At 48.1% G+C, this 26,876-nt stretch overlaps 1 protein-coding gene across 3 annotated transcripts in view; it reads right to left on the reverse strand.

Annotated features, from left to right (window-relative positions):
- Positions 1 to 26,876, reverse strand: part of LOC148500767 (uncharacterized) — a 66,204-nt gene that overhangs the window by 21,521 nt on the left and 17,807 nt on the right. The window contains exons 1-4 of one of the 3 annotated variants that reach the window (XM_088451359.1): positions 6,095 to 6,236; positions 4,427 to 4,524; positions 4,169 to 4,280; positions 2,637 to 2,734 (exon numbers count right to left, since the gene is read on the reverse strand). In XM_088451359.1, the coding sequence (XP_088307485.1) occupies positions 2,637 to 2,734; positions 4,169 to 4,280; positions 4,427 to 4,524; positions 6,095 to 6,179 (393 nt within the window). In that variant the 5' untranslated portion in view covers positions 6,180 to 6,236. Of the gene's footprint in view, positions 1 to 2,636; positions 2,735 to 4,168; positions 4,281 to 4,426; positions 4,525 to 6,094; positions 6,237 to 18,226; positions 19,787 to 26,876 lie in introns of those variants that run through there. The other 2 variants (XM_088451358.1, XM_088451360.1) reach the window with 2 other exon arrangements.

Below are 26,876 nucleotides of genomic sequence, written 5' to 3' on the forward strand. Positions count from 1 at the left end.
GGGGTCCATGGTATCCACTTTCGACATGGTGGAGTACGCTCAGTTCCACTCCAGGACCCTACAACACCTAATCCTCTTTAGGTGGACAGTTGCCTTATCGGATCAGATCCCAAATGATGGTTCTCTCTCAAGAGGTTCATCTGTCCCCTTACTGGTGGTTACAGACTTCCCACCTAACCAGGGGCTGCCCATTTGGAACTCGGGAATGGGTAATTCTTACAATGGATGCAAGCCTCCGGGGCTGGGGCACAGTGACCGGTCAGCACTCCTTCCAGGGCCACTGGACCCTGGTCGAGACAACCCTACCAATCAACTTATTGGAACGTCGAGCCATCTACAGAGCCCTCATTCTGGCTCAGTGCATTCTTCAGCGCAAGACTGTACAAGTGCAGTCCGACAACGCCACAGCAGTGGCCTACATCAGGGAGGCACTGAAAGTCGGTCAGCAATGACAGAAGTGTCACGTATTCTCACATGGGACTAGGGTCACCTCCAGGCCATATGCGCTGTGTTCATCCCGCGAGTTCTCAATTGGGAAGCAGACTTCCTCAGCCATCACGACCTGCATGCCGGGGAATGGTCTCTCCACCCAGAAGTCTTTCAAATCCTAGTCGACAGGTGGGGCCTGCCAGAGGTGGACCTCATGGCCTCCCGACACAATTGCAAGCTACTGTTGTATGGGTCCAGAATAAGGGATGCCAAAGCAGCCTTCGTAGATGCCTTTTCAGAGAAGTGGACCTTCCATCTGGCGTGCCTATTCCCTCCAGTCTCCCTTCTTCCTCGAGTCCTTCGGAAGTTCAAGTGGGAGGAAGGCACTGCCCTGTTGGTGGCTACGGCCTGGCCCAGACGACAGTGGTACTCTGATCTTCAGAGCCTCTCTCAATTAGACGCTCCATTCCTGCTCCCTCAATGGCCAGACCTGTTGTCTCAGGTTCCCGGTCTACATCCAGACCTGGGCCGTCTGTCTTTGACGGCTTTGCTCTTGAGACATCCCTCCTAAGGTCCAGAGGGTTTTCTCGCTCTGTGGTACAGTCTATGCTCAGGGCACGTAAGCCAGCCTCTGTCCAGATCTATCACCGAGTGTGGCATACGTACTTCCAAAGGTGTAATACCAGAAACTGCGACCCTTAGGGTTTTTAGAGTTTCTAGAGTCTTGGCCTTCCTTCAAACAGGACTGAACCTTGGACTCCGCCTGGCCTCGCTGAAAGTGCACGTCTCTGCTCTGTCCATCTGGTTCAAGCGCAGGATTGCTCCACTGCCGAATGTTCACACCTTCCTTCAAGGTGTCCTCCGTATTCAACCTCCCTTCGTCCCTCCAGTGGCTCCGTGGGATTTGTCAGTGGTTCTTCAGGGCCCTCAGTTTGAACCTCTGGAATCTGTGGAACTTAAGTGGCTCACAGTGAAGACTCTTTTTCTTCTGGCTAGGGCATCCGCCCGTAGGGTGTCAGATTTGGAGGTGCTTTCCTGTCGTTCCCCATTTCTGATCTTTTATCAGGACAGGCCTGTTCTACGAACTCGTCCTGGCTTCGCTTCCCAAGGTTGTTACTCATTTCCACATTAATGAGGAAATTGTAGTCCTGGTCTTCCAATCACCAGATCTCTGGGCAGGTGAGGCCTCCTTGGATGTGGTCCATGCTCTCAGGATCTACGTGGACCGTACTAGTGGTCTTCGGAAAACAGATTCCCTATTTGTCCTCTATGGATTTCACAAGGGCTGGTCAGCTAACAAACAAACTCTGGCCAGATAGCTTTGCATGACTATCTCACAAGCTTACACGCAGTCGGGCCCTCCTGTGCCGGCTACTGTCACTGCTTGTCCTCTCGCTCTGTGAGACCCTCGAGGGCAGCCCGCCATGGCACCTCAGCTTAACAGCTTTGTAAGGCGGCCGGCCACATGGTGTTCTATCCACACCTTTCTTAGGTTCTATGCCTTTGATACAGTTGCTTCTCAGGATGCTTCATTTGATTGCCGGATTCTCCTCTCAGCTCAGGAGCATCCCCACCCTTAAATTACTGCTTTGGAACATCCACAAGGTCTGCCTGTGGAGCCTTATGGACCCTGAAGAAGAAAATGAGAGTTATTCTTCAAAGTTCATAGGGTCCACAGGGCACCCATCCTGACGCACCTGGCTTCTGTGGGTTATGTTTCCTGGTCACCGGTTTCTGTCTCCATGATGTGAGAGTGTGATTCTTCTGTGTCTTCCTTTTCTCCTCTCCTCCTCCTGCCTTGGGCTTGTGGGCTTTTTAACAAACTGATTTGCCTCAGGCTCAGGGGCGGGGTATAGGGGGGGAAGTACCAGAGCATCCTGGGAGTCCAAAAGCTTAACTGTTTGGTGCCTGTTCCTAATCCACCACCTACACCCCAAGGTCTCCCTGTGGACCCTATGGACTTCGAAGAAAGAGGGTTAACAAAGGTAAGTATTACCATAACTCTCATTTTTGCATCTACTGAGAGACCGTATTACTCTGTTGTTTGTTTCTACATATATATATCTAATAGACGATATTAAAAAAAACACTTTATAAATATCAGATTATTCAATTGATAGTAAGCAAAAAAAAAAGTATGAGACCCACACAGTTTCTCTACAGATCAAACCACTTAGTTATAAGATGACACTCTAAATCCCACCTACCTGATCCTCCTGTTTGACCCTGTGATTCTCCTCTGTATCATCCTGGGAATAAAGATGACGGGGATATCTCTCTGGGGTATTTCTGTTACTGGCTCCATCTATAGGAGACACACAGTGACTGATTACATTGTATATATGTGATTATCAGATTATGTGTATATAGGTGGCCCCATAGCTGCTCTCTCCATTACACTACATGACAGTCTCCTCTTACCCAGTGATGTGAGGGGCCGGTGATTTTCCATCATCACGTCCTTGTACAGACCCCTGTGTCCTTCTATATACTCCCACTCCTCCATGGAGAAATAGACAGTGATGTCCTCACACATTATAGGAACCTGACACACACAATGATACAGTCATCACCCAGACACATCCCCTGGTGTTACTGTATAATGTCCCATTCCCAGCAGTCACCTCTCCAGTCAGCAGCTGAATGATCTTGTTGGTGAGTTCCAGGATCTTCTGGTCATTGTGTCTCTCATGTATCAGTGAGTGAGGTGGAGGCACCGTGATGGGGCTCTGGGTCCTGCTCAGTCTTACGGACACCTTGTCTCACACACATACGTCCATTAGACCACCTCACATGAACCATATTTGCCCATTCTTCCCTACATGTCCATCAGACATCCCCAGATGCAAATTAGAAGCCCATGAGGCCTCCTCACATGCCCCTGACATCAGACCTCCACACACGCCATCTGCCTTGCTTGCAGACGGGATGCTTTTGATAATCTCAATACCGGCGATATTACATCTGATAAATCGGTTGGGTTTATTCGCTCGTTATATGATGAACATTAATAGGTCGCAAAACTTCTTCTCACTACTAAGACTGCAATAATCACGGATTTCTAGCACTGTCCCAATTTAAAATAGACAGAGGAGTAAATGTAATAGCCTGCGACTTGCATGCATCGACATGTTCCCGGCGAATCTGGGCGATGTTTTAAAGTTGTGTTCATTCTAGCACCCTGCACCTGTCACAACCTATACAGTTCCTCTTTCCTGCCTGGGGTGTTGCTCTCTGCTCTGGTGCTTCTAGCACACTCAGCTGGTGCAACAAGCTTCTGAGATACAGACCAGAGTGTGCTAGAAGCACCAGAGTAAAGAGCGACATCCCATGCAGGAAAGAGGAACTGCACAGGATGCGACAGGTGCAGGGTGCTAGAATGAACACTGAAGGACAAACCAACCTGGTGTTGCAGTTGAAATGATTGCTACTTTAAAACATCGGCCAGACTCACCAGTAATTTGTCGATGCCTACAGACAAGTAACACAGCTGGAGGGTTAGGATTCTCTGACTTTGCGCCACGTCACCATTCCTCACTGGTTACATATAGGTCAGGACGGCTTTATGAAACAAGACTTGGAACAGGAACTGTTCCACCCATGTTCCCCAGGTGCTCTAATCTGCGCTCCCGAAATCAATTAAAGATGTATAATATTAATAAGAAATTGAAATTAAATTGCTGTAGTGACAGAACAAGGAGAATATGTGACTGTTCTGTACTTAGTGATTATTACTCACCTGTGCTGATAGCTGTAGAGATTTCCTCCTCCTTACACTGCTGATCACCCCTCATATAGGTCTCCTCTTCCTCTTTTATATCTTCTACCTTAATATTAGTCAGAGCTTCACCCTAAATAATGCACAAAACAATAAGATAACAATAATTATGTCTGATATCATTCACATAGACTATCAGCGTAAAAGAGTCAGACGGCTTCTCCATAGGTCATGTAAATGTCACTTTGGTATTTTGTTGAAACCCTAAATCCCACCTACCTGATCCTCCTGTAGGACACTGTGATTCTCCTCCGTATCATCCTGGGAATAAAGAGGACGGGAACTTCTCTCTAAGGTATTTCTGTTACTGGCCCCATCTGTAGGAGACACACAGCGACTGATTATATTGTATATACAGTGGGGCAAAAAAGTATTTGGACAGCCACCGCAATGTGCAAGTTGTTGCACTTTGAAAGATGAGAGAGGTCTGTAATTTCCATCATAGGTACACTTTAACTGTGAGAGACAGAATCAGAACAAAAAATTCCGGAAATCACATTGTATGATTTTTAAACAATTTATTTGTATATTCTTGCGGAAAATAAATATTTGGACAGGTACCAACCAGCAAGACTTCTGGCTTTCACAGACCTGTTACTTCTTCTTTAGGAAGCTCATCTATCCTCCACTCGTTACCTGTATTAATGGCACCTGTTTGAACTGGTTAACTGTATAAAAGACACCTGTCCACACCCTCAAACAGTCAGACTGCAACCTCCCCACCATGGCCAAGACCAGAGAGCTGTCTAAGGACACCAAGGACAAAATTGTAGACCTGCACAAGGCTGGGATGAGCTGCTCGACAATAGGCAAGCAGCTTGGTGAGAAGAGATCAACTGTTGGCGCAATTATTAAAAAATGGAAGAAATACAGACCACAGTCACTCACAAAGGTTACCATTAGTAACACACTACGTCGTCATGAATTCAAATCCTGCAGCGCCCGAAAGGTCCCCCTGCTTAAGCCAGCACATGTCCAGGCCCGTCCAAAGTTTGCCCGTGACCATCTGGATGATCCAGAGGATTGGGAGAATGTCATGTGGTCAGATTAGAACAAAATAGAACGCCGTGTTTGGAGGGAGAAGAATGATGAGTGGCATCCCAAAAACACCATACCCACTGTGAAGCATGGGGGTGGAAACATCATGCTTTGGGGATGCTTTTCTGCAAAAGGGACAGGACGACTGATCCGTATTATGGAGAGGATGAATGGGGCCATGTATTGTGACATTTTGGGCAAAAACCTCCTTCCCTCAGTAAGAGCATTGAAGATGCAACGTGGCTTTGTCTTCCAGCATGACAATGACCCCAAACACACTGCCCGGGCAACTAAGGAGTGGCTCTGTAAGAAGCATTTTCATGGTCCTGGATTGGCCTAGCCAGTCTCCAGACCTCAACCCAATAGAAAATCTGTGGAAGGAGTTGAAAGTCCGTGTTGCCCGGCAACAGCCCCAAAACATGACACATCTAGAGAAGATCTGCATTGAAGAGTGGGCCAAAATACCTGCTGCAGTGTGTGCAAACCTGGTCAAGAACTACAGGAAACATTTGACCTCTGTAATTGCCAACCGAGGTTACTTTACAAAGTACTGAGTTAAACTTTTTGATTGTCCAAATATTTATTTTCCACAAGAATATACAAATAAATTGTTTAAAAATCATACAATGTGATTTCCGGAATTTTTTGTTCTGATTCTGTCTCTCACAGTTGAAGTGTACCTATGATGGAAATTACAGACCTCCCTCATCTTTTAAAGTGCAACAACTTACACAATCGGTGGCTGTCCAAATACTTTTTTGCCCCACTGTATGTGATTATCAGATGATGTGTATATAGGTGGCCCCATAGCATCTCTCTCCATAATAATAAATGACAGTCTCCTCTTACCCAGTGATGTGAGGGGCCGGTGATTCTCCATCATCACGTCCTTGTACAGACCCCTGTGTTCTTCTATATACTCCCACTCCTCCATGAAGAAGTAGACAGTGATGTCCTCATACCTTATAGGAACCTGAGACACACAATGATAGAGTCATCACCCAGACACATCCCCTGGTGTTACTGTATAATGTCCCATTCCCAGCAGTCACCTCTCCAGTCATCACCCAGACACATCCCCTGGTGTTACTGTATAATGTCCCATTCCCAGCAGTCATCTCTCCATTCAGCAGCTGAATGATCTTGTTGGTGGGTATAAAGATAATCTCACTTGTGATGAGCATCTGGGTCCAGCCTAATACAGAGATGACTCCCACAAATGTCACATTCATGCCCATAAGAACCCTCCACAAGTCCCTCAGACACAACCGCATGCCCATACCTCCCCTAATGCCCAAATGACATTGAGACATACCCCACCATACTATACCATATGCCAATTACAAGCCTGTGAGGCCTTTACACATGCCGATGAGATCTTCTCTCACCCACATGCCCAATGGACATCCTCCACATGCCACTTCTAACTTTGTCAGACCTTCTCCAACTTCGGCCCGTATTCAATTAAGAGCGAAATTGGCAGCAAAAATCAGAACATCACACAAAAACAGGTGAAAAGTTTTCACTATCTCAGACCAGGTAAAAAAAACAAAACTATTTTTGCCTAAAATGAAAAATTACCCCCAAATTTTTCGTCATTTGGCGAAAAAACAACCGGACAAATTTTGGGTGAAAAAAATCAATGAAAATGGGTTTAACGTATTGGGACTGGTATTTCGTGGGGCTGAATGGAGGCGTCAAGTGTTTTAAACATCGCAGCAGGCATTTCTGTAACGGTTTTTAAAGGACACGAAAATAGACTTGCACCCATTTTAACGTATCCCCAATTTACTTGGAACAGTAACTTCCTGGAAAAAATATTTGTTTTCTATTATTTAAAAAAAAATAAAAAATCATATATATGCAAATTACCACTAACCAACGTAATTTAAGTACCCAAAATACTTTTATTACGACCAATAATACACATCTAAATTAATTTCCAATGTACGTGAGGCATTTTTTGGGGTACAGATGCAATTTTCTGAATATCCCGACTTTTATGCCTGTTTTTATTTCTCACCTCCCATTTTTGCCAGCGAAAAACACGGCCCATTTCGCATCTATCTGAATATGGCCCTTCCTATCAAACTTCCCGCCCGTATGGGCACCAGGACCTCCCCACACGCTGTATACAAGATAGGGATGGACCCTGCAAGAACACTGGCTGGTGGTTTATCCATCGATGGTTACTGAGTGCACATGTGTAGTAGAGCCGTGCAGTGGCCACTACTCCCGGGTGTCCTCAGCTGCATAGATGGAATGTGACATCGGGAACTAGCATATGATGGTGGTGGCCATTGCTAACCCGACACTGAATGGGATAAACGTTTCCATCGAATCGGCACTCATCAGTGGCAGCCAACCATAGGCTTCCAATCTCCACCCTAATTAGTCCATCCCCTACCCCCCATGCTCATCAGGCCACACACAGAGGAAGGAGGGTCCCGTGCTGCTTTCTCCGTCTGTATAAAGCTGGGTACACATTTAACGATGTGTACCCAGCTGACCTATTGTGTGGCGGACCCCGGAAAGTGCATAAACATTTGCCGATGTTGGGACTGACGGCCGATGCCGCACATGCTCACCCACAGAGAGGGTACACACTAGACTATGTGCCTGATATGTCACCTGATTGGACAACATATAGTCTAGTGGGAATCAGTATGATTTACCACCGGCGGTTAAAATCCCGACAGTGGCTGCCTGGCAGGGGTAAAAATCCCGATCGTCCAAGGTATTTCCTAACCCTATTCTACCCCTTAACCCTCCCTTAGGGGTGCCTAACCCTAACCTCCACCCCAAGTGCATAACCCTAATGCCCCCTCTAAGTGCCTAAACCTAACCCCCCTTCCCCGCCGCCTAAACCTAAATCCCCCGGGGTTGTGCCTAACCCTAACCTGCCCCCGGGGGTGCCAAACCCTAACCCCCCTTCCCCTAGCCCAGGGGTTCCCAACCACGGTCCTCAAGGCACACTAACAGTCCGGGTTTTAGGGATAGCCATACTTGAGCCATACCTCCCAACTTTTCAAAACGGGGAGGGACAGGGCGCGCCGAAGGGGCGTGGCTTTTGAAAAGGGGGCGGAGTCAACTGAAAACAGGGCGGAGCCTTGCAGCTTCCCCCCGTTTTCGTCACTATAGGGGGCGTGCCCAGCACTCTCCGAGATGCTGGGCAGCCCCCCAGGCTCTCCCTACAATTTGTGAACAGATGCCGTGAGATGCGCTCGGCATCTGGTCACCTTCTGCACACCCGCTGCTCTACTAGGCAGAGCAGCGGGTGTGCTCTCCCCAACTGCGGCCCGCGGGTGGGACAGTCCCAGAAAAACGGGACTGTCCCGCTTCCAGGGAGGTATGCTTCAGCACAAGTGACTTAATTAGTACCACAGTTATTTTGATTTAACCATCTGTGCACAATCATGGATATCACTAAAACCAGGACCGTTAGTGTGCCTTGAGGACCGAGGTTGGGAATCACTGCCCTAGCCTAACCCTAACCTCCCGGGGGGGTGCCTAACCCTAAGTTCCCCCCCGAGAGCCCCCCTCCCCCCCAGCGACTGTCTGCGCCCAGCTTACCTTTGATCGGTAAGCTGGGTGTCGGGTTCCCTGCGTAGGTCTAATGACAGGTGTCGGGATTTCGACACCTGTCATTAGATCCCTGCTGGGATTCGACAGTCGGGAAGCCGGCGGTTCGGGATTACGTCCGCCAGCTTCCCGACTGCTACCCATCTAGTGTGTACTCGGCTTAACACAGATGGGGGGCAGAAAATCGCCTAGCGTCCACCAGGGACCGGCTGCAGGGACTGAGCCCCCTAAACTGGCTGTATAAGAACACAGGAGTCAGTTACTGCCTGACATGGCTGTGCCACACCATATTAGCTAGGCAGTCTGTGGCCCCTTCAGCTGCTTTAGGAACTGCACATCCCAGCATGCCTGACAGCAGGGCATGCTGGTAAGTGTAGTTCCACAGGATGGCTACCCGCCTGATACACAGTATAACAAGCCGCAAACGTCATCAAAGCCCATGATAAAGATCATTACCCGCTGTTGCCAGATACAGCAATGTCCTCCCCTCTGCTTCCGGTAGGTGGCCCCGCCCACACAGCGGTCGGCAGGAAGTTGCTACCAGCCAATAGATAAACTTCGTATGCAGATACGGGGGGCGGGGCTCAGGTGGAACGCGAAACGCTGGGACCCAAGTGAGGCAGGGGGGAATGGCGGCAAAAGAGGGCGGGGCTCGAGAGGAAGGCAAGGGGAGGAGCCTGGCTGGAACGCACAACAAGGCTGGAAGTTTGAGCCTGTCACACACATCCCCAGAGGGAAGAGTACAAGACCCCCTTCAGTAGCTGTATCATTCCGTCACCCCTCATGTGGTCGGTCCATAGCTGGCAGAGAGGATAAGTGTGTAATGACCCAGTCACTTATTAATTGCTGCATGCAGGGACAAACACATATTGTGTGAATATATTATATCTATCTATATATCTATATATATATATACACACACACACAAATATATGTATATATATTTTCATCTACTCAGCATCCCTGCGGTCGGTCGCCCTAGGGTTAGGTTTAGGGTGCGAGGAGGGGGAGGTTAGGGTTAGGCACCAGAGAGGGAGGGTTAGGGTTTAGGCACTAAGGGGGGGTTATGGTTAACCTAAAAAGTGGCACTCCTGTGCGTGCCCAAAAAGGGGACATGTCTTTAAGAAGCACCCCTGTTCACTACTCAAGGGGTCGTGCCCGAAACTTACAGACATGCCGAGCTGCCCCCAAGCTCCCGTTTCTGTGGAAAGATGCCCGTGCGCAGAATAGATTGGCGAGTCTTGTGTGGATTCAACTCTCTTTGCAAATAATGTATTTAATGTTGAAGATACAAAATAGCATCGTAATCAAAAGTGTGTACTACTCCAGACTCTCCTGTCAGCTAGCACTTCTTCACTATGCGTATCACAAGATGCGTCCTAAGGAAATCTTTATCTCTTCACCATTTTCATTTTCTAGAACCTTATGTTAGACATTTGAAGCCATGTCTATAACTCATTATAGCCTGACTATTAGGGCCTAATTCCTCGATTTGACTTTATATACTTAAAACGCCTTTATTGTTTTGTCATGCCTATTCTTTCTAAATAGTGAATACACATGCCTATATGCTGGGCAGTCAGACACATGAGAAGGGCCATGGGTACGTAATACACAGGCCACGGGGATGCAGTTAATAGACTGGCGGACTAAATGCCACCGGTCTATGGGCCTGATTCAGACCTGCTCGCAAGCGGGTCGATGTTGCCCAAGTGCGCATGATGGAGGCTGCTCCGTCGTGCGCATGCGCGAGACCCAAATAACGACGGCCAAGCCGTCGTTAAGGGTCTTGCACCAAAGGTGTGCTGTCGATGGTGATTGATAGCACGCCCCCTTTGGTGGGCGTGGCTGCCCAGACGGAGGCGTTCCCATGGGAACGCCTACCGTCTGGGTCCGGCCCCACTGACATCAATAGTGATGTCAGTGGGAGTGCTTTTGGCTCTGATAGAGCCAAAAGCACTCCAGGGCTTGCGGCAGACGAGACCCTACTGCAAGGGTCTCGTCGCAAGCCCCATCATCATGGACGCACGCATAAGCTGTGGGTGGACAGCTATGCGAGCGTCCAGGACGCACAAAAAAAACGCCCTGACTCAGAGCGGGTGCTCGTTCAGAGCGTCCGGCTCTGAATCAGGCCCTATATCCCAACAACAGAAGCCTGACAAGGGACTTAAGATAGGTGTCGAAATATCTTAATCCCAATTGTTCGAGGTAAGTTTGGCCGTCCTTAGTTGCGGGAGGGGGGGGGTTAGGGTTAAGTGCCACTGAGTGGAGGTTAGAGTTAGGCACCCCCCTGCGAGGGTTAGGTTTAGGGGGCGTCACTCTTATCTCATTACTAACACAGGGACCCAATGAGAGACACAATGACCAGAAGATCCTGGAACTCAAGATCATTCAGCTGCTGAGTGGAGAGGTGACTGATGGGAATGGGACATTATACAGTAACACCAGGGTATGTGTCTAGGTGATGACTGTATCGTTGTGTGTATCGTTTTGATGAAGGAGACGCGGCTGATATCAGACAGAGGACTGGGCTGGTGCAAGTCCACAGTGATAGTGATGTGGTTGCATTGCGTGCAGTATACAGACAATGTGGGACGTATGGAAGGAATCCCAGAACACGGCATGATATAGGAACCTGATTGCACACCCCTAAAGGAAATAGTATAATAGATCTACAGGCAATGAGCACTGCACATGGGACCAACCCAAACACACTCTCTCCCCTCCTAACTGTGTAGGGGCTGTCCCCTTATCCATACTGTGCAGGGGCTGTCCCCTTATCCATACAGTGCATAAGGATGTCCCCTTATCCATACTGGATAGGGGCTGTCCCCTTACCCATACTGTGTAGGGATGTCCCCTTATCCATACTGTGCAGGGACTGTCCACATATCCAAACTATAGCTGCCGTCCCTATTCATATTGTGCAACGGTTGTCCCCCTTATCCATACTGTGAGGCGGCTGTCCCCCTTATCCATTCTGTGTAGTGGCTGTCCCCTTATCCACACTGTATAGGGGCTGCCCCCTGATCTATACAGTGTAGCGGCTGTCCCCTTATCCACCAGTGATCACGGGGAGCCAAAATTGTGGGTCCCTGGGACCCCTAGCTTTACTAAGTTGGGGTCCTACCTAACCTTTTCAGGGTCCCATCAGAATGAAAGTTTTATGAAAATCTAACAAGAAAAAGATAATAAATGCTAAACAGTAGCTAAAGCATTATTTAGCTTTAACCTTTAATATAGTATACAAGTGCACAATGAGACATTTTTCCATAATAGACTCAGGTACGGGTAATCAACATTAGAGCTGCCAGTGTTAACCAACTAAAGTTTTAGCCCTTCACTCCATGCCATTGATAGCGTTTCTCAAGTTTCCAGTTGTGCCAAGTCTCCTATTCGTCAGTCGAGGCCAAGTCTCCTATTCGTCAGTCGAGTTCCAGAATCCTGTTTTGCTGTGTTTACCTGCTGCCGTTTGTTCCATCCAGGCGGTCCGGCTCGCACGCTGTCTGCTAGTGCTGCTTGTGTCATGTAGGTGGCACGGCGTGCATTCTCATCCAGGGGCACATGCCAGCGTCCGGCGGCTAGTGTCAACCTGGCAACATTGGCCGCACCTCAGCGTCCAAAGTGCGCAGTCCGGCGCACAATCACCAGTGTCAACCAGGCGACATTGGCCGCACCTCAGCGTCCAAAGTGCACAGTCTGGCGCACCATCGCTAGTGTCAACCTGGCGACATTGGCTGCACTTGAGCGTCCAAAGTGTGCAGTCCGGCGCACCATCACCAGTGTTAACCCGGCGGCATTGGTCGCACCTTAGCGTTAAAGTGCGCAATCCGTAGCACCACAGCCAGTGTCAACCCGGCGACATTGGTCTCATCTCAGCATCTGAAGTGCGCAATCCAGTGCACCTCCACGCCCTTGGGCATATTACACCAAAGACTTAGCAGCCCTCAAGGCTGCTTCCACAGCCCAAAGGCTGCATCCAGCTCTCTAGGCTGCCTCCACAGCCCAAAAGCTGCATCACACCCTTGGTCCTAAGGCCACAACTAGTCAAAGCATACCAGCCGTCAAGGCTGCTTCCACAGCCCAAAGGCTGCATCTCACTCTTGGCCCTCGGACCACGACTAGCCAAGTCATACCTAGCCCTCAAGGGTGTTGCACGGCCGCATCCAGCCAAGGTATACCAGCCCTCGAGGCTGTTGCAGGACTAATTCCCTATGGTCATCCCCAAGCCTTAACAGCCGGCGGCACAGGCAGCACTTCAGTGTCCAAAGTACGCAAGCCAGCGTACCAATGCCAGTGCCAACCCGGTGGCACAGGCCTCAATTCAGCGTCCAAAGTGCGCATGCCAAGTTTCCATCTGCAACAACAAGCCAAGGTTCACCACCTCTCAAGCCAATTGCACTGCCCAAAGGCTGCATCTTATCTGAAAGACCAGAAGCCCCAACTAGCCAAGGCTCACCAGCCCTCAAGACTGCTGCATGGCCCACAGGCCACAACAAGCCAAGGCTTACCAGCCCTCAAGGCTGCTGCACGGCCAAAGGCCGCATCTTGCTCTACGGCCCTCAGGCCACATCAAGCCAAACATTACCAGCTCTCAAAGCTGCTCCTCGGCCGCAGCTAGCCAAGCATTCCAACCCTCAAGGCTGTTGCGGGACTATACCATCGACAGATATACCCCTTTCATAACACAACTCCCCCCACTACTCCCTGCATCAATAACAACCCCCACTACTCCCAGCATCACTAACAACCCCCCCACTGATCCCTGCATCACTAACAACCCCCCTCCACTCCCTGCATCACTAACAACCCTCCACTACTCCCAACATCACTAACAACCCCCCTCCACTACTCCCAACATCACTAATAACCCCCCCCCACTGCTCCCTGCATCACCCCCCCCCACTGCTCCCTGCATCACTAACAACCCCCCTCCGCTCCCTGCATCACTAACAACCCCCCTCCGCTACTCCCAACATCACTAACAACCCAATCACTACTCCCAGTACCACTAACAACCCTCCCACCCACTACTTCCAGCACTACTAACTACCCTCCCACCCACTACTCCCTGCATCAATTATTACCCCTCCCTCCACTACTCCCAGCTTCAATAACTTCCCCCCCGTTGCTCTTTTTTCAGAGGAGGCAGGAGCGATGAATCCAGCTAGGGAGGGACATGAGAAGTGCGCTCGACCCCAGCACACCCGGCTCCCTTACATGCGCACTGTCGGAGCGTGATTTTCATGCTCCTAGCAGGTCCCTGGAACAGTAGGAGTGGAGGTGCTGTTACGCTGCCGAGCAAGACCAGCGTCATGCGGCGGAATGACAGCACCTCCGCTCCTACTGTTCCAGGAACCTGCTAGAATGAACATCGACATGATGCAGTCTGTGTCTGACAGTAATTCCCACGGCCGCTCCAACCCCCACCCGCTACTCCATCCCCCACCCGCCGCGCTACCCATCTTTACAAGTACCTTCTACCCGTGGGGACCGGAGTGTGTTCACGCCGGGGTGGGGCACAGTCTTCGGGCCGAGGGGGCCGCCGGGACCAGTCTTAGGGCCGGGCACACTACTCCTCACACTCTGAACTGCTGCAGGGGAATAGCGCATAATGGCTAACTGTGGAGCGCGTCCCCGGGGACCCACCCACTATGAAAAAGTGTGTCCCCGGTCTGCATTTGTGGGTAAAATATGCGCTATAGCACGTATTTTGCGAACACTGTTCACACTGTGTCAGGGCTGTCCCCCTTATCCATATTGTGTGGCGGCTGTCCCCTTTTCCATACTGCGTAGGGCACTGTTTTTCAACCACTGTGCTGCGGCACATTAATGTGCTGCGAGCAGTTGTGAAGTGTGCAACGGAGAGCCACCTTCCTTTCATCTGTGAGCCTGGGCCACGTTAGGCTCTTCTGGGAGGCTGAGGCACAGGGCCGTGACCTATGGACAGCATAGGTCATGCACATTGCATCGTTATCCCACCAGCCACCCGGCCCGCATGCTGCTCACAGCTCTGCACTGTGTGACTGAACAACCCCATCCAATTATGGACAGGGACGACAGTGAGCTCCCTTCTCAGCTATCAACATAAAGGCAGGGCTTGACAAAAACCCGGGGGCCAGGTCGCCTTGGCGACCAGATTTTTCTGCCTGGCGACCAGGTTTTCAGCAACCCTCGGGCCCTGTAGCGAGCACGGTCCACACTACAGAGTAACAAACATATACAGCCGCCGCTGACTGCTGTATGTTTGTTATAGCAGCCGATGAGAGTCTGTCAGACTCTCATTGGCTGCTGCGTCGTTCACGGAGTGAGCCGGCTGGAGCTCACTCATGAGCTCCACCTTCCAGCTCACCCCGCAGCAGGTTGGGAGAGACGTCACAACGTCTCTCTCATTGTGCAGAGCGGACAGGAGCAGACAGCGGCGGTCGTCGGTAGGAGCGGGGATCAGGTAAGTTGCATTTTTGTTTTTTGTAAGGGGCACTGCATAGGGAGGATGGCCGCTACTGTAGGGACACTGCATAGGTGGGGGTGGCCGCTACTGTAGGGACACTATGGGGGGGCTACTACTAGGGGAAATGCATAGTGGGGTCTACTACTGGGGGCAATGCATGGGGGGGGCACTGATTAAAGAGGCACTGCATAAGGGAACCACTACTGGGGGCACTGCAGAGGGGGGGATTACTACTGGGGCACTGCAGAGGGGGGGATTACTACTGGGGGCACTGCAGAGGGGGGATTATTACTGGGGGCACTGCAGAGGGGGGGTTACTACTGTGGCACCCCGTTAGTGGTGTGGCCATGGGGGTTGGTTATCAAGGGTGTAGGTGCTCAGTAATGCTTCCCGGGGGAAGGGGGGGGGGGTCTGGCTCCTACACTTTCATCCTGGCTCCTAAGTTTTAGAAAAATTTGTCAAGCCCTGACATAAAGTGGTCAATGTTATTTTGTTTTCTGCAGGGGCCAATGTGATAGTTGCTATTTGGTGGGAGCCAATGTGATTATTTTTTTTTTTCTTTGTGGAGCAATGTGATTTTTTAAATTGTGGTGGCCAATGTATTTGTTTTTTTCCCATGAGGGCCAATGTGTGTGGTTTTATTTTTTCCTATGGAGTATTGATAGTGTATCTTGGTAATATTAAAATCTTGTTTGGTGTGCTGCAAATAAAAATTGGTTGAAAATCACTGGCGTAGGGTCTGTCCCCATATCCATACTGCATAGCGGCTGTCCACATATACGTACTGTGTAGGGGATGTCCCCTTATCCATACTACATAGTGGCTGTCCACATGTCCATACTGTGCAGCGGCTGTCCACGTATACATACTGTGTAGGGGATGTCCCCTTATCCATACTACATAGTGGCTGCCCACATATACATACTGTGTAGGGGATGTCCCCTTATCCATACTACATAGTGGCTGCCCACATATACATACTGTGTAGGGGATGTCCCCTTATCCATACTACATAGTGGCTGCCCACATGTCCATACTGTGCAGCGGCTGTCCACGTATACATACTGTGTAGGGAATGTCCCCTTATCCATACTACATAGTGGCTGCCCACATGTCCATACTGTGCAGCGGCTGTCCACGTATACATACTGTGTAGGGGATGTCCCCTTGTCATTCCATCATTTCCTTCCCCATTTTGTTTTCCTCACGTTTAAATAATTTTAACAGAAACAAGAACATAACTTGGTTGGTAATATGTTTTATTACCTTATTTGTGTATAGACAATAAGGTAACATGTCATGTCTATATACACAATGTACTGTTATGTCATCACTACTTTAACAGTAACACAATAGAGACATAACATGAAACTGAATTATAAACACATTCCTATAGCCACTTTGCAACCTACAGTACACAATATACAGTGTTATTATAAAACATAGGTGTTACAAGTCTTCCCACATCAATTGAAAAACACAATGGTCAGCGACACACAGCGCAGGCAGCCATTTTGGGGGCATCCTACAGTATATTAAATCATGAAGTGCTTCAATAAGGTCTCTGGTTCCTGATGGTTTGATAAAGTTGCATTCTCATGGATTGTGTCTCAGCAGCAGAATGGCTGCCTCCACCGTTTGTTATGCTGTAGCTCCATCATACCATTAGTCGGACTCATTCTCAACCATCACCTCAAACATGTTACTGCTGGTGTAGGCTTGGGGTGGAGATGGCAGAATGATGTCACTGAGGGGTGGAGCTTATCTCACTGCACTGGGGTAAAAAGTGATCACCAGGCAATAACTTCTACACTAAGAAAAAAAACATTATGAAGTCAGGAAATAGGGATCACCCTCATGCAGGCTCCAATATACTCAGGGACACAATGGTTTTCAAGTGCAGATGTTATTATGAAAACCTACGGGCTTTTTGTAATTTTTTTTAAAGGTGGAGCAATGCGGAAACAAAAGCTACAAATTTCCTGGTAACTATATAAAAATAAAATAAATCAAAAACACATCTTGGGCCATTTTGGGTAGATTGCATTTGCCGTGTCAAGAGAAATGAGCAGACTGGCAATGTTTATGAAACTGAAAAGCCTTCTGGGAAAAAAATGTGTGTGACTTCTGCATCAAGCAATCACTGTTACTGATGTTGGCATATGGCCAGAAAGTGCCAGAAATAGGCTCAGCACAGAGGTGAGAAAAGCCTCACAGCATATAGAAATGTAGTCTGATGTATTTACGTTTTATAACAAGACTGAAAGCAGTTTGGTTCCTGTGCCATGTCATCTTACAGATGCTTCCACATACACCTATCCGGCAATCATGCCAAACAGCCCTGTTTGGGGCGCTACAGACTTTGCAACTTGACTGCCCCACGCAATTTTTTCTTGATACGTGAGTGGACATAATGTTTTGGCTCATGGGTGTATCTCCAGCCCCTTACTTTTATTATATATTCTTCTACCCTCCAACATGACCAGTTGTACTCGGTACAAAATGCACTGCTCCTGGACTTCCGACCTAATTAATGATTGCAGTCACCTGTGCTGAACTAGGTAATAATTGATTGCAGCCACCTGTGGTGAAACACCCTTCTCATCTAAGAGAGAATTCCAGGAGCAGATCATTTTGTACCGGGTGGAAGGGCTTATGTTGGAGGGTCTGTATTTTTTAGGACCCTATATAACAATGTGATCTTAATACAGTGGAGAGCTATAGCCAATGTGTAATAGAAGGACACTACTGTACGTTCCAGGCTAACGTTAATGAAACACATGCCACCTGTGGCTAGTAATTAAATTATAACATGCTAATATACTGTACTGTGAGAAAAGCATTAAAAGGCACTCCATAAATCATTGATGTCAATACAAACTGTAAATAGAAGTTTACACAAGTTTCTATAATTTACAATATTTACATTATTGCTGCAGCCATGGTGATGTGAATTTTCTGATGTACAACGAGAGTCATTTTTCGAGTAAAACATTTTCCACACTCAGAACATGGAAACTGCTTCGCAGCTGTGTGAATTTTCTGATGTCTGACGAGATCTGTTTTCTCTGTAAAACATTTCCCACACTCAGAACAGAGAAATGGTTTCTCCCCCGTGTGACGTCTCTGATGTGAAACAAGAACTGATTTATGTGGAAAACATTTTCCACATTCAGTACATTGAAATGACCTCTCACCTGTGTGACATTTCTGATGTCTGACAAGAGCTGATGTAGTTGTAAAACATTTCCCACACTCAGAACATGGAAAAGTCTTCTCACCGGTGTGAATTCGCTGATGTCTGACAAGATCTGATTTATGTACAAAACATGTCCCACAATCAAAGCATGGAAAAGGTTTCTCACCTGTGTGAGTTTTCTGATGCATAACAAGACCTGATTTATTTGCAAAACATTTCCCACACTCAGAACATGGAAAAGGTTTCTCACCTGTGTGAGTTTTCTGATGTATAGCAACATTTGATTTCTTAGCAAAACCTTTCCCACATTCAGAACAAAGGAACGGTTTCTGACCTGTGTGATATCTCTGATGTTCAATCAGCCGTGATTTCAGAGCAAAGCATTTTCCACACTCAGTGCACGAAAATTGCTTCTCACCTGTGTGATTTCTCTGATGTATAACAAGACTGGATTTCTCTGTAAAACATTTCCCGCATTCAGGACACGGAAATGGTTTTACACCTGTGTGATATCTCTGATGCGTAACAAGATTTGATGTCTTAGCAAAACATTTCCCACACTCAGAACAAGAGAACGGTTTCTCACCTGTGTGAATTCTCTGATGTTCATTCAGTCTTAATTTCTGAGAAAAACATTTCCCACACTCAGAACAAGAGAATGGTTTTTCACCTGTATGAATTCTGTGATGTTCATTCAGTTTTGATTTCTGAGAAAAACATTTCCCACACTCAGAACAAGAGAATGGTTTCTCACCTGTATGAATTCTGTGATGTTCATTCAGTTTTGATTTCTGAGAAAAACATTTCCCACACTCAGAACAAGAGAATGGTTTTTCACCTGTGTGAATTCTCTGATGGCTAATTAGCACCGATTTCTTAGCAAAACATTTCCCACACTCAGAACAAGAGAACGGTTTCTCCCCTGTGTGAACTCTAAGATGCAAAACAAGCTGTGATTTAATTGCAAAACATTTCCCACACTCAGAACATGGAAATGGTTTCCATCCTGTGTGACTTCTCTGATGTCTAACAAAGACTGAACGATGTAAAAAACACTTACCACATTCAGAACAGGGAAACATTTTAGCACTTGTAAGTCTTATTCTATGTGTAACAACATCTAAATTATCAGAACATTCCTTATGATTAGAGGGATCAGATGGCATATCTCCACTGTCAAACACTGGATGTATATTTACTGCAATGTGGTTTTGTCCTGGAAAGTCTTGTACAATCTTATCTTCTATTTTAAAATCTGAAGACAACAGGAGACGTCCCTCCGAGGTATTTCTGCTTTTAAATCCATCTGCTGGAAATAAAATACATATTTGTAAATAAGGAGAGATATGGTACCTTGGTTAACTCTCTTCGAAGTCCATAGGGTCAACAGAGAGACATTGGGGTGTAGTTAGGACCTGGAGGACCGGACACCAACAGCAAAGCTTTTCAATCCCAGGATGCTCTGGTACTTCCACCTATACCCCGCCAAGAGCCTGAGGGCACTTCAGTTTTGTTAACAAGCCCAAGGCAGGAGCAGGATAGGAGAGAAGGAACTCTGGTAACACTGAGGCATCACTCTCACAGAGAAGAAAACAAGTGACCAGGACAAGCAACCCATAGAAGCTAAGAGCTTCAGGGCAGGTGCCGTGTGGACACTATGGACTCAAAGAAAGAGTTAACCAAGGTAAGTTTTACCATAACTCTCCTTTTCTTCTTCAGGGTCCATATGGCTCCACAGGGAGACATTGGGGATGTCCCAAAGCAGTTATTCAAGGGCGGGAACGCTCCTGAGCTGATAGGAGAACCCTACGTCCGAAGGAAGCACCCTGAGAGGCAAATGTATCAAAGGCATAAAAACCTAAGAAAGGTGTGGACAGAAGACCAGGTGGCCACTTTGCATAGCTGTTCAGCTGAGGTGCCACACCGGGCTGCCCATGAGGGACCCACAGAGTGCATAGAATGAGCAGAGACTGTAGTCGGCACAGGAAGGCCAGTCTGCGTGTAAGCCTGTGAGATAGTCATGCAAATCTATCTGGCCAGAGTCTGTTAGCTGGCCATCCCTTCTTGTGGTGTCCATATAGGACAAAGAGGACGTAGATCTTCAGAGCACGGACCACATCCAAAGAGGCCTCACCTGGAGGTCTGGTGAATTAAAGGCCGGAACCACAATGTCCTCATTCAGATGGAAGCGAGAAACCACCTTGGGAAGGAAGCCTGGATGTGTTTGAATGAAATATTAAAAAGGGGGCCAACGTGAAAGTGCCCCTAAATCCGATACAATACGGGCAGATGCTATAGTTAGAAGAAACAGAGCCTTTGCAGTGAGCCATTTGACATCCACCGATTCCAGGAGTTCGAATGGAGGTTCCTTAAGTGCTTTGAGCACCACTGACAAATCCCATGGAGCCACAGGAGGGACAAGTGGAGGTTGAATATGTAGAACACTTTGCATGAAGGTGTGAACATCCGGAATAGGAGCAATTCTGCGCTAAAACCAGATAGACAAAGCAGAGACCTGCACTTTGAGAATTATAGGTTGAGGCCTAGATCCAGTCCAGCCTGAAGGCAAGAATTCTAGGCACTTTAAAGACTTGAGGGTCAGTTTCTCGGAGCACACCATTGGAAAGTTGTATGCCATATTCTGTGGTAAATCCTGGCTGAGGCTGGTTTACGTGCTCTAGGAATGGGCTGGACAACAGAGCTGGAGAAACCCTTAGCCGTTAAGAGGGATGTCTCAAGAGCCAAGCCGTTAAAGACAGAGGGGCTAGGTCCAGATGTAGACATGTACCCTGAGACCACAGGTCTACTTGTAGAGGAAGATGAAGAGGAACATCTACGGAGAGGCTTTGAAGATTGAAGTACCAATGACGTCTGGGCCAAGGCGGAGCTATTAACAGGACTGTGCCTTCCTCCTGTCTGAACATCCGAAGTACTCGAGGAAGCAGGGATATTGGAGGGAAGAGATATGCCAAATGGAAGTTCAATTTCAACAACAAAGCGTCTATGAAGGCCACGTCGGGGTCCTTTTTTCTGCCTCCATAATTGGAAGTTTGTTGTTGTGTAATGAGGCCATGAGATCCACTTCTGGAAGACCCCATTTGTCTACCAGAAGCTGAAAGACTTCTGGATGTAGAGACCATTCTCCTGGATGCACGTTGTAATGGCTGAGGAAATCCGCTTCCCTTTTGAGAATCCCTGGGATGAACACTGTGGAGATGGCTGGGAGATTGCGTTCGGTCTATATGAGAATGTGGAACACTTCTGTCATTGCTGACTGACTTCGCGTGCCCCCTTGGTGATAGAGGTAGGCCACAGCCGTGGTGTTGTTGGACTGTAACTTGTACTGGCCTGTTTTTCAGAATATTCTGAGCCAGAGTGAGAACTCTGTAGATGGCTCGAAGTTCTAGGATGTTGATTTGCAACACTACATACACAGGGGACAATCGGCCCTACAAGGAATACTGGCCGGTTACTGCGACCCACGTTCAGACGCTCGTGTCCGTGGTCAGGAAAGTCCAGTCCGGGATCCAAAAGAGACAACCCTAGTTCAAATGGGAAGCCTCTAGCCACCAGGCTAGGGTCAGGTGAACCTCTGGGGGGAGACTCATAGTCTGGGATTTCAGCAGATGTGGTAGCCAGTTCCACCTGGAGAGGATCTGGTGTTGTAGGGGCCTGGAGTGAAACTGGGTGAACTCCATGTCGAAGGTGGACACCATCGATCTCAAAGCCTGCATTGCAGACGGAATCGACACTCTGCGATTGTGAAGCAGTCTGCGTAGTTTAAGCTGTAGTGCTAAAGTCTTGTCCGCCGTTAGGAAGATTCTGTGAACTTGATTGAGAGTCCTGCAGGGCTCCCAAATGTACCATCTTTTGAGAGGGTGTCAGGGAAGACTGTTTCCAGTTGATCAGTCAACCGTGCATTTGTTACCTGCAGATGGAGGTGAAGAGCCTCTGGGGAGCTGGCCAACAGCAAGAGATCATCCAAGTATGCCAGCAGTCTGATCCCTTGACGAAGAAAGGCCACCATAACTGCCATGATCTTGGTAAAGACCTGAGGGGCTGTTGAGAGGCCAAACGGTAGAGTCTGAAATTAGTAATGTTGCTGTAGTGTAGCAAACCGGATATTGTTGACGAGAAGTCACTATAAGTACATGTAGTTAAGCGTCCTGAATGTCTAGGGATACCATAAAATCGCCAGGCTTAAAAGCTAGAATAATAGAATGGAGGGTTTCCATACGAAATCTGGGCACCCTGATAAACTTGTTCAAAGATTTGAGGTTAGGCCGATTAGACACTTTGCTTCTTAACTAAGAAAAGGGTATAATAATAGCCCTTGCCCCATTGTGAGGAAGGGACCCAAATTATTACTCCTGAATTTAGTAAGGACTGAATGGCTTTTTGGAGCAGCAGGGCCTTGGTTGAGTCCGATGGTGGTTCTGTGCAAAGGAACTGTTGGTAGGGTCGCCTCAGGAAGGATAGGGCATATCCATGGGAGACCACTTCTCTTACCCAGGTATCTGTCAGTAGACCTTCCACCCTGGGAGCCCCCAGGGAGAGGCCCCCTCCGTCAGGCTAGAGGCTTGTCCTCAGACTTGGCAGGTGGCCGTCTTGTAGCCCAGGCTTGTTTGGCCCTAGGCTTGGAGGCCTTGGCTGATGTCTGCTGCCGTGGAAAGGACTGACCCTTGGCTTTGCCCTGAGGGCAAAAAGGACCGAAAGGATGACGTCCTAGATTTTGTATTATATGCAGAGGGAGGGAACACCGTCTTGGAAGCTGTCAAAGTAGTCACAATTTTATCTAATTCTGGACCAAATAAGATATCTCCCGAATAAGGCAGAGACTCCAGAGCCTGTTTTGAGTCCGAATCTGCTTTCCAGGAACGAAGCCAAACAATTTGGCGAGACACTACCGAAGTGGCAGATATCCTGAAGGCCAGGAGAGCAGTATCCATAGCTGCTTCACCTAAGTAGGAGGCTGCATCCCTAATGCGAGATTCATAGGATAGTTGTTCCCTTGAAGCATCAGAGGGAAATGTCTCTTCTCGGGCCTCTGTCCAGCTCTCAATGGCTTTTGCCACCCAGGATGTAGCACTAGCATGACTAGCAATTGCTCCTGTAAGAGAGTAAATTGATTTATGACATGCTTCTATACGTCCATCTGTAGTCTCCTTTAAGGAGCTTGCAGTATGAATGGGTAATGTGGCATTTTTAACCAGACATGTTACATGAGAATCCACTGTTAGGGGAACTTCCCATTTAGTGCAATCAGCAGCTGGAAGAGGGTTTTGTAGTTTAAAAAGTGTATTATTTTTCATAGGAGTGGTTTCATCCTCTTCTATTTGTAAAATTGATATTACAGCTCTCACAAGAGCAGGTATATTTAGTTTAGAGGGTGGCTCCTCATCTCCTGAGACAGAGTCAGAGTGAGAGTTCTGCCTCCCCAGATGATATATCAGAATCTGGACTGGGAAGATAACAGCACGTTTAGTAGATAAAAGCTTTTCCTTTTGCAGCATTTGCTGATAAACCCTAGAGGTATTAGCCAAACTCTGTACTGAGGTAGACAGTACGTCTACCCACGGGGGAAGCAAAGGATTTGTAGGGAGTACCAGCTGTGGCCATCCCACAGGGGGAGCCACCATGGGGACTGCTATGTGGTCCGCAAGTTTTGCCAGCATCTATGAAAAGGCCGCCCATGGTGGGCCCTGAGGGAGAGACACCGGAGCCGAAGGGCCTGGGGCTGTGTAACAATTAGTACAAAGACCATCCTGAATCAGGTCCTCTGGTGCTAAACCCGCTAAGCAGGACTTAAGGGACAACAGAGTAGGGGCAGCAGCCTCAGGCTGCTTGTTATTCTTTCCTCTGCCAGAAATAGCCTCAAGAATAATAGAATACACAGTATGATACAGTGCAGTGAATACCCTGCAGTATGTGTAATATGGCACAATATAGTGTGCAACCGCGCTATATATGGCACAATGTAGTGTGCAACCCCACTATATAGTATGTGATAGCCCTCACAATTATACAGATGTGAGGTACAGTGAACCCTCTATACCTTAATATGACAGGGTATAGTAGAAAAAAGTGACAGGTATAAACTGACAGCATAGAAATAGAGATTAGCGCTAGCACAAGTCACATACAAACAGAAAATAAGAGTTATGTTAGACTGACCATTGATCAATCTTTTTCTTCGAGGTCCATAAGGTCCACAGGGATACCATGGGGTAATGTGGTGTGAGAGATCCAGGCACTAAACAGTTAAAGCTTTCAGCTCCCAGGATGCCTCGTGTCCTCTTCAATATATACCCCACCCCCAGCCACAGGACTTCAAATTAAAGCTTAGGCTGCTTAATGCAGCCCCGTTATAATGGTGGCCCAGCTCCAATGAAACTGCTGCTGTTGGTGTCCAGTCCTCCAGGTCCCACCTACACCCCAATGTCTCCCTGTGGAGCCCTATGGACCCCGAAGAAGAAATAATTTATTTCTACATGGAGTAAAAGTTCATACTATGGGGGCAATTCACTTAGCTTGTGTGGCCACATAGAAGCCTCTTGCACTGTGGGTGTCACTCTAACCAGCAAATACAGTAGAGCCAATATTCCTGATCATAGGTGTAAGATGTGATGTAGGCGAGCACAGACATGGGAAGGAGAGCAGCAGGACAAGTCACAGCAGTATGATGAGGACACAGAGTGCAGCAGAGCACAGTATAAGGAATGTGCAGCGGTGAGGCACGCAAAGGGACAGAGGAGGGTGTAGGATAAGAGATTGCTGTAGTGACAGAGGAGGGTGTAGGATAAGAGATTGCTGTAGTGACAGAGGAGGATGTAGGATAAGAGATTGCTGTAGTGACAGAGGAGGATGTAGGATAAGAGATTGCTGTAGTGACAGAGGAGGATGTAGGATAAGAGATGCTGTAGTGACAGAGGAGGATGTAGGATAAGAGATGCTGTAGTGACAGAGGAGGGTGTAGGATAAGAGATTGCTGTAGTGGCAGAGGAGGGTGTAGGATAAGAGATGGCTGTAGTGACAGAGGAGGGTGTGGGATAAGAGATGGCTGTAGTGACAGAGGAGGGTGTGGGATAAGAGATGGCTGTAGTGACAGAGGAGGGTGTGGGATAAGAGAGTGCTGTAGTGACAGAGGAGGGTGTGGGATAAGAGAGCGCTGTAGTGACAGAGGAGGGTGTAGGATAAGAGAGCGCTGTAGTGACAGAGGAGGGTGTAGGATAAGAGATGGCTGTAGTGTCAGAGGAGGGTGTGGGATAAGAGATGGCTGTAGTGACAGAGGAGGGTGTGGGATAAGAGATGGCTGTAGTGACAGAGGAGGGTGTGGGATAAGAGATTGCTGTAGTGGCAGAGGAGGGTGTAGGATAAGAGATTGCTGTAGTGACAGAGGAGGGTGTAGGATAAGAGATTGCTGTAGTGACAGAGGAGGGTGTAGGATAAGAGAGTGCTGTAGTGACAGAGGAGGGTGTAGGATAAGAGAGTGCTGTAGTGACAGAGGAGGGTGTAGGATAAGAGATGACTGTAGTGACAGAGGAGGGTGTAGGATAAGAGATTGCTGTAGTGACAGAGGAGGGTGTAGGACAGTGTTGGCTAACCTTGACACTCCAGCTGTTGTGGAACTATATATCCCAGCATGCCCTGCCACAGTTTTAGCATGCCCTAATAGCAAAACTGTAGCAGTGCATGCTGGGTTATGTAGTTCCATAACAGCTGGAGTGTCAAGGTTAGCCAACACTGGTGTAGGATAAGAGAGTGCTGTAGTGACAGAGGAGGGTGCAGGATAAGAGATGGCTGTAGTGACAGAGGAGGGTGCAGGATAAGAGATGGCTGTAGTGACAGAGGAGGGTGCAGGATAAGAGATGGCTGTAGTGACAGAGGAAGGTGTAGGATAAGAGTTTGCTGTAGTGACAGAGGAGGGTGTAGGATAAGAGAGTGCTGTAGTGACAGAGGAGGGTGTAGGATAAGAGATTGCTGTAGTGACAGAGGAGGGTGTAGGATAAGAGAGTGCTGTAGTGACAGAGGAGGGTGTAGGATAAGAGAGTGCTGTAGTGACAGAGGAGGGTGTAGGATAAGAGAGTGCTGTAGTGACAGAGGAGGGTGTAGGATAAGAGAGTGCTGTAGTGACAGAGGAGGGTGTAGGATAAGAGAGTGCTGTAGTGACAGAGGAGGGTGTAGGATAAGAGAGTGCTGTAGTGACAGGAGGGTGTAGGATAAGAGATTGCTGTAGTGACAGAGGAGGGTGTAGGATAAGAGAGTGCTGTAGTGACAGAGGAGGGTGTAGGATAAGAGAGCGCTGTAGTGACAGAGGAGGGTGTAGGATAAGAGAGCGCTGTAGTGACAGAGGAGGGTGTAGGATAAGAGAGCGCTGTAGTGACAGAGGAGGGTGTAGG

This window comes from Taudactylus pleione, unplaced genomic scaffold (genome assembly GCF_031769625.1).
Source record: "Taudactylus pleione unplaced genomic scaffold, aTauple2 ptg000547l, whole genome shotgun sequence".
Lineage (NCBI taxonomy): Eukaryota > Metazoa > Chordata > Amphibia > Anura > Myobatrachidae > Taudactylus > Taudactylus pleione.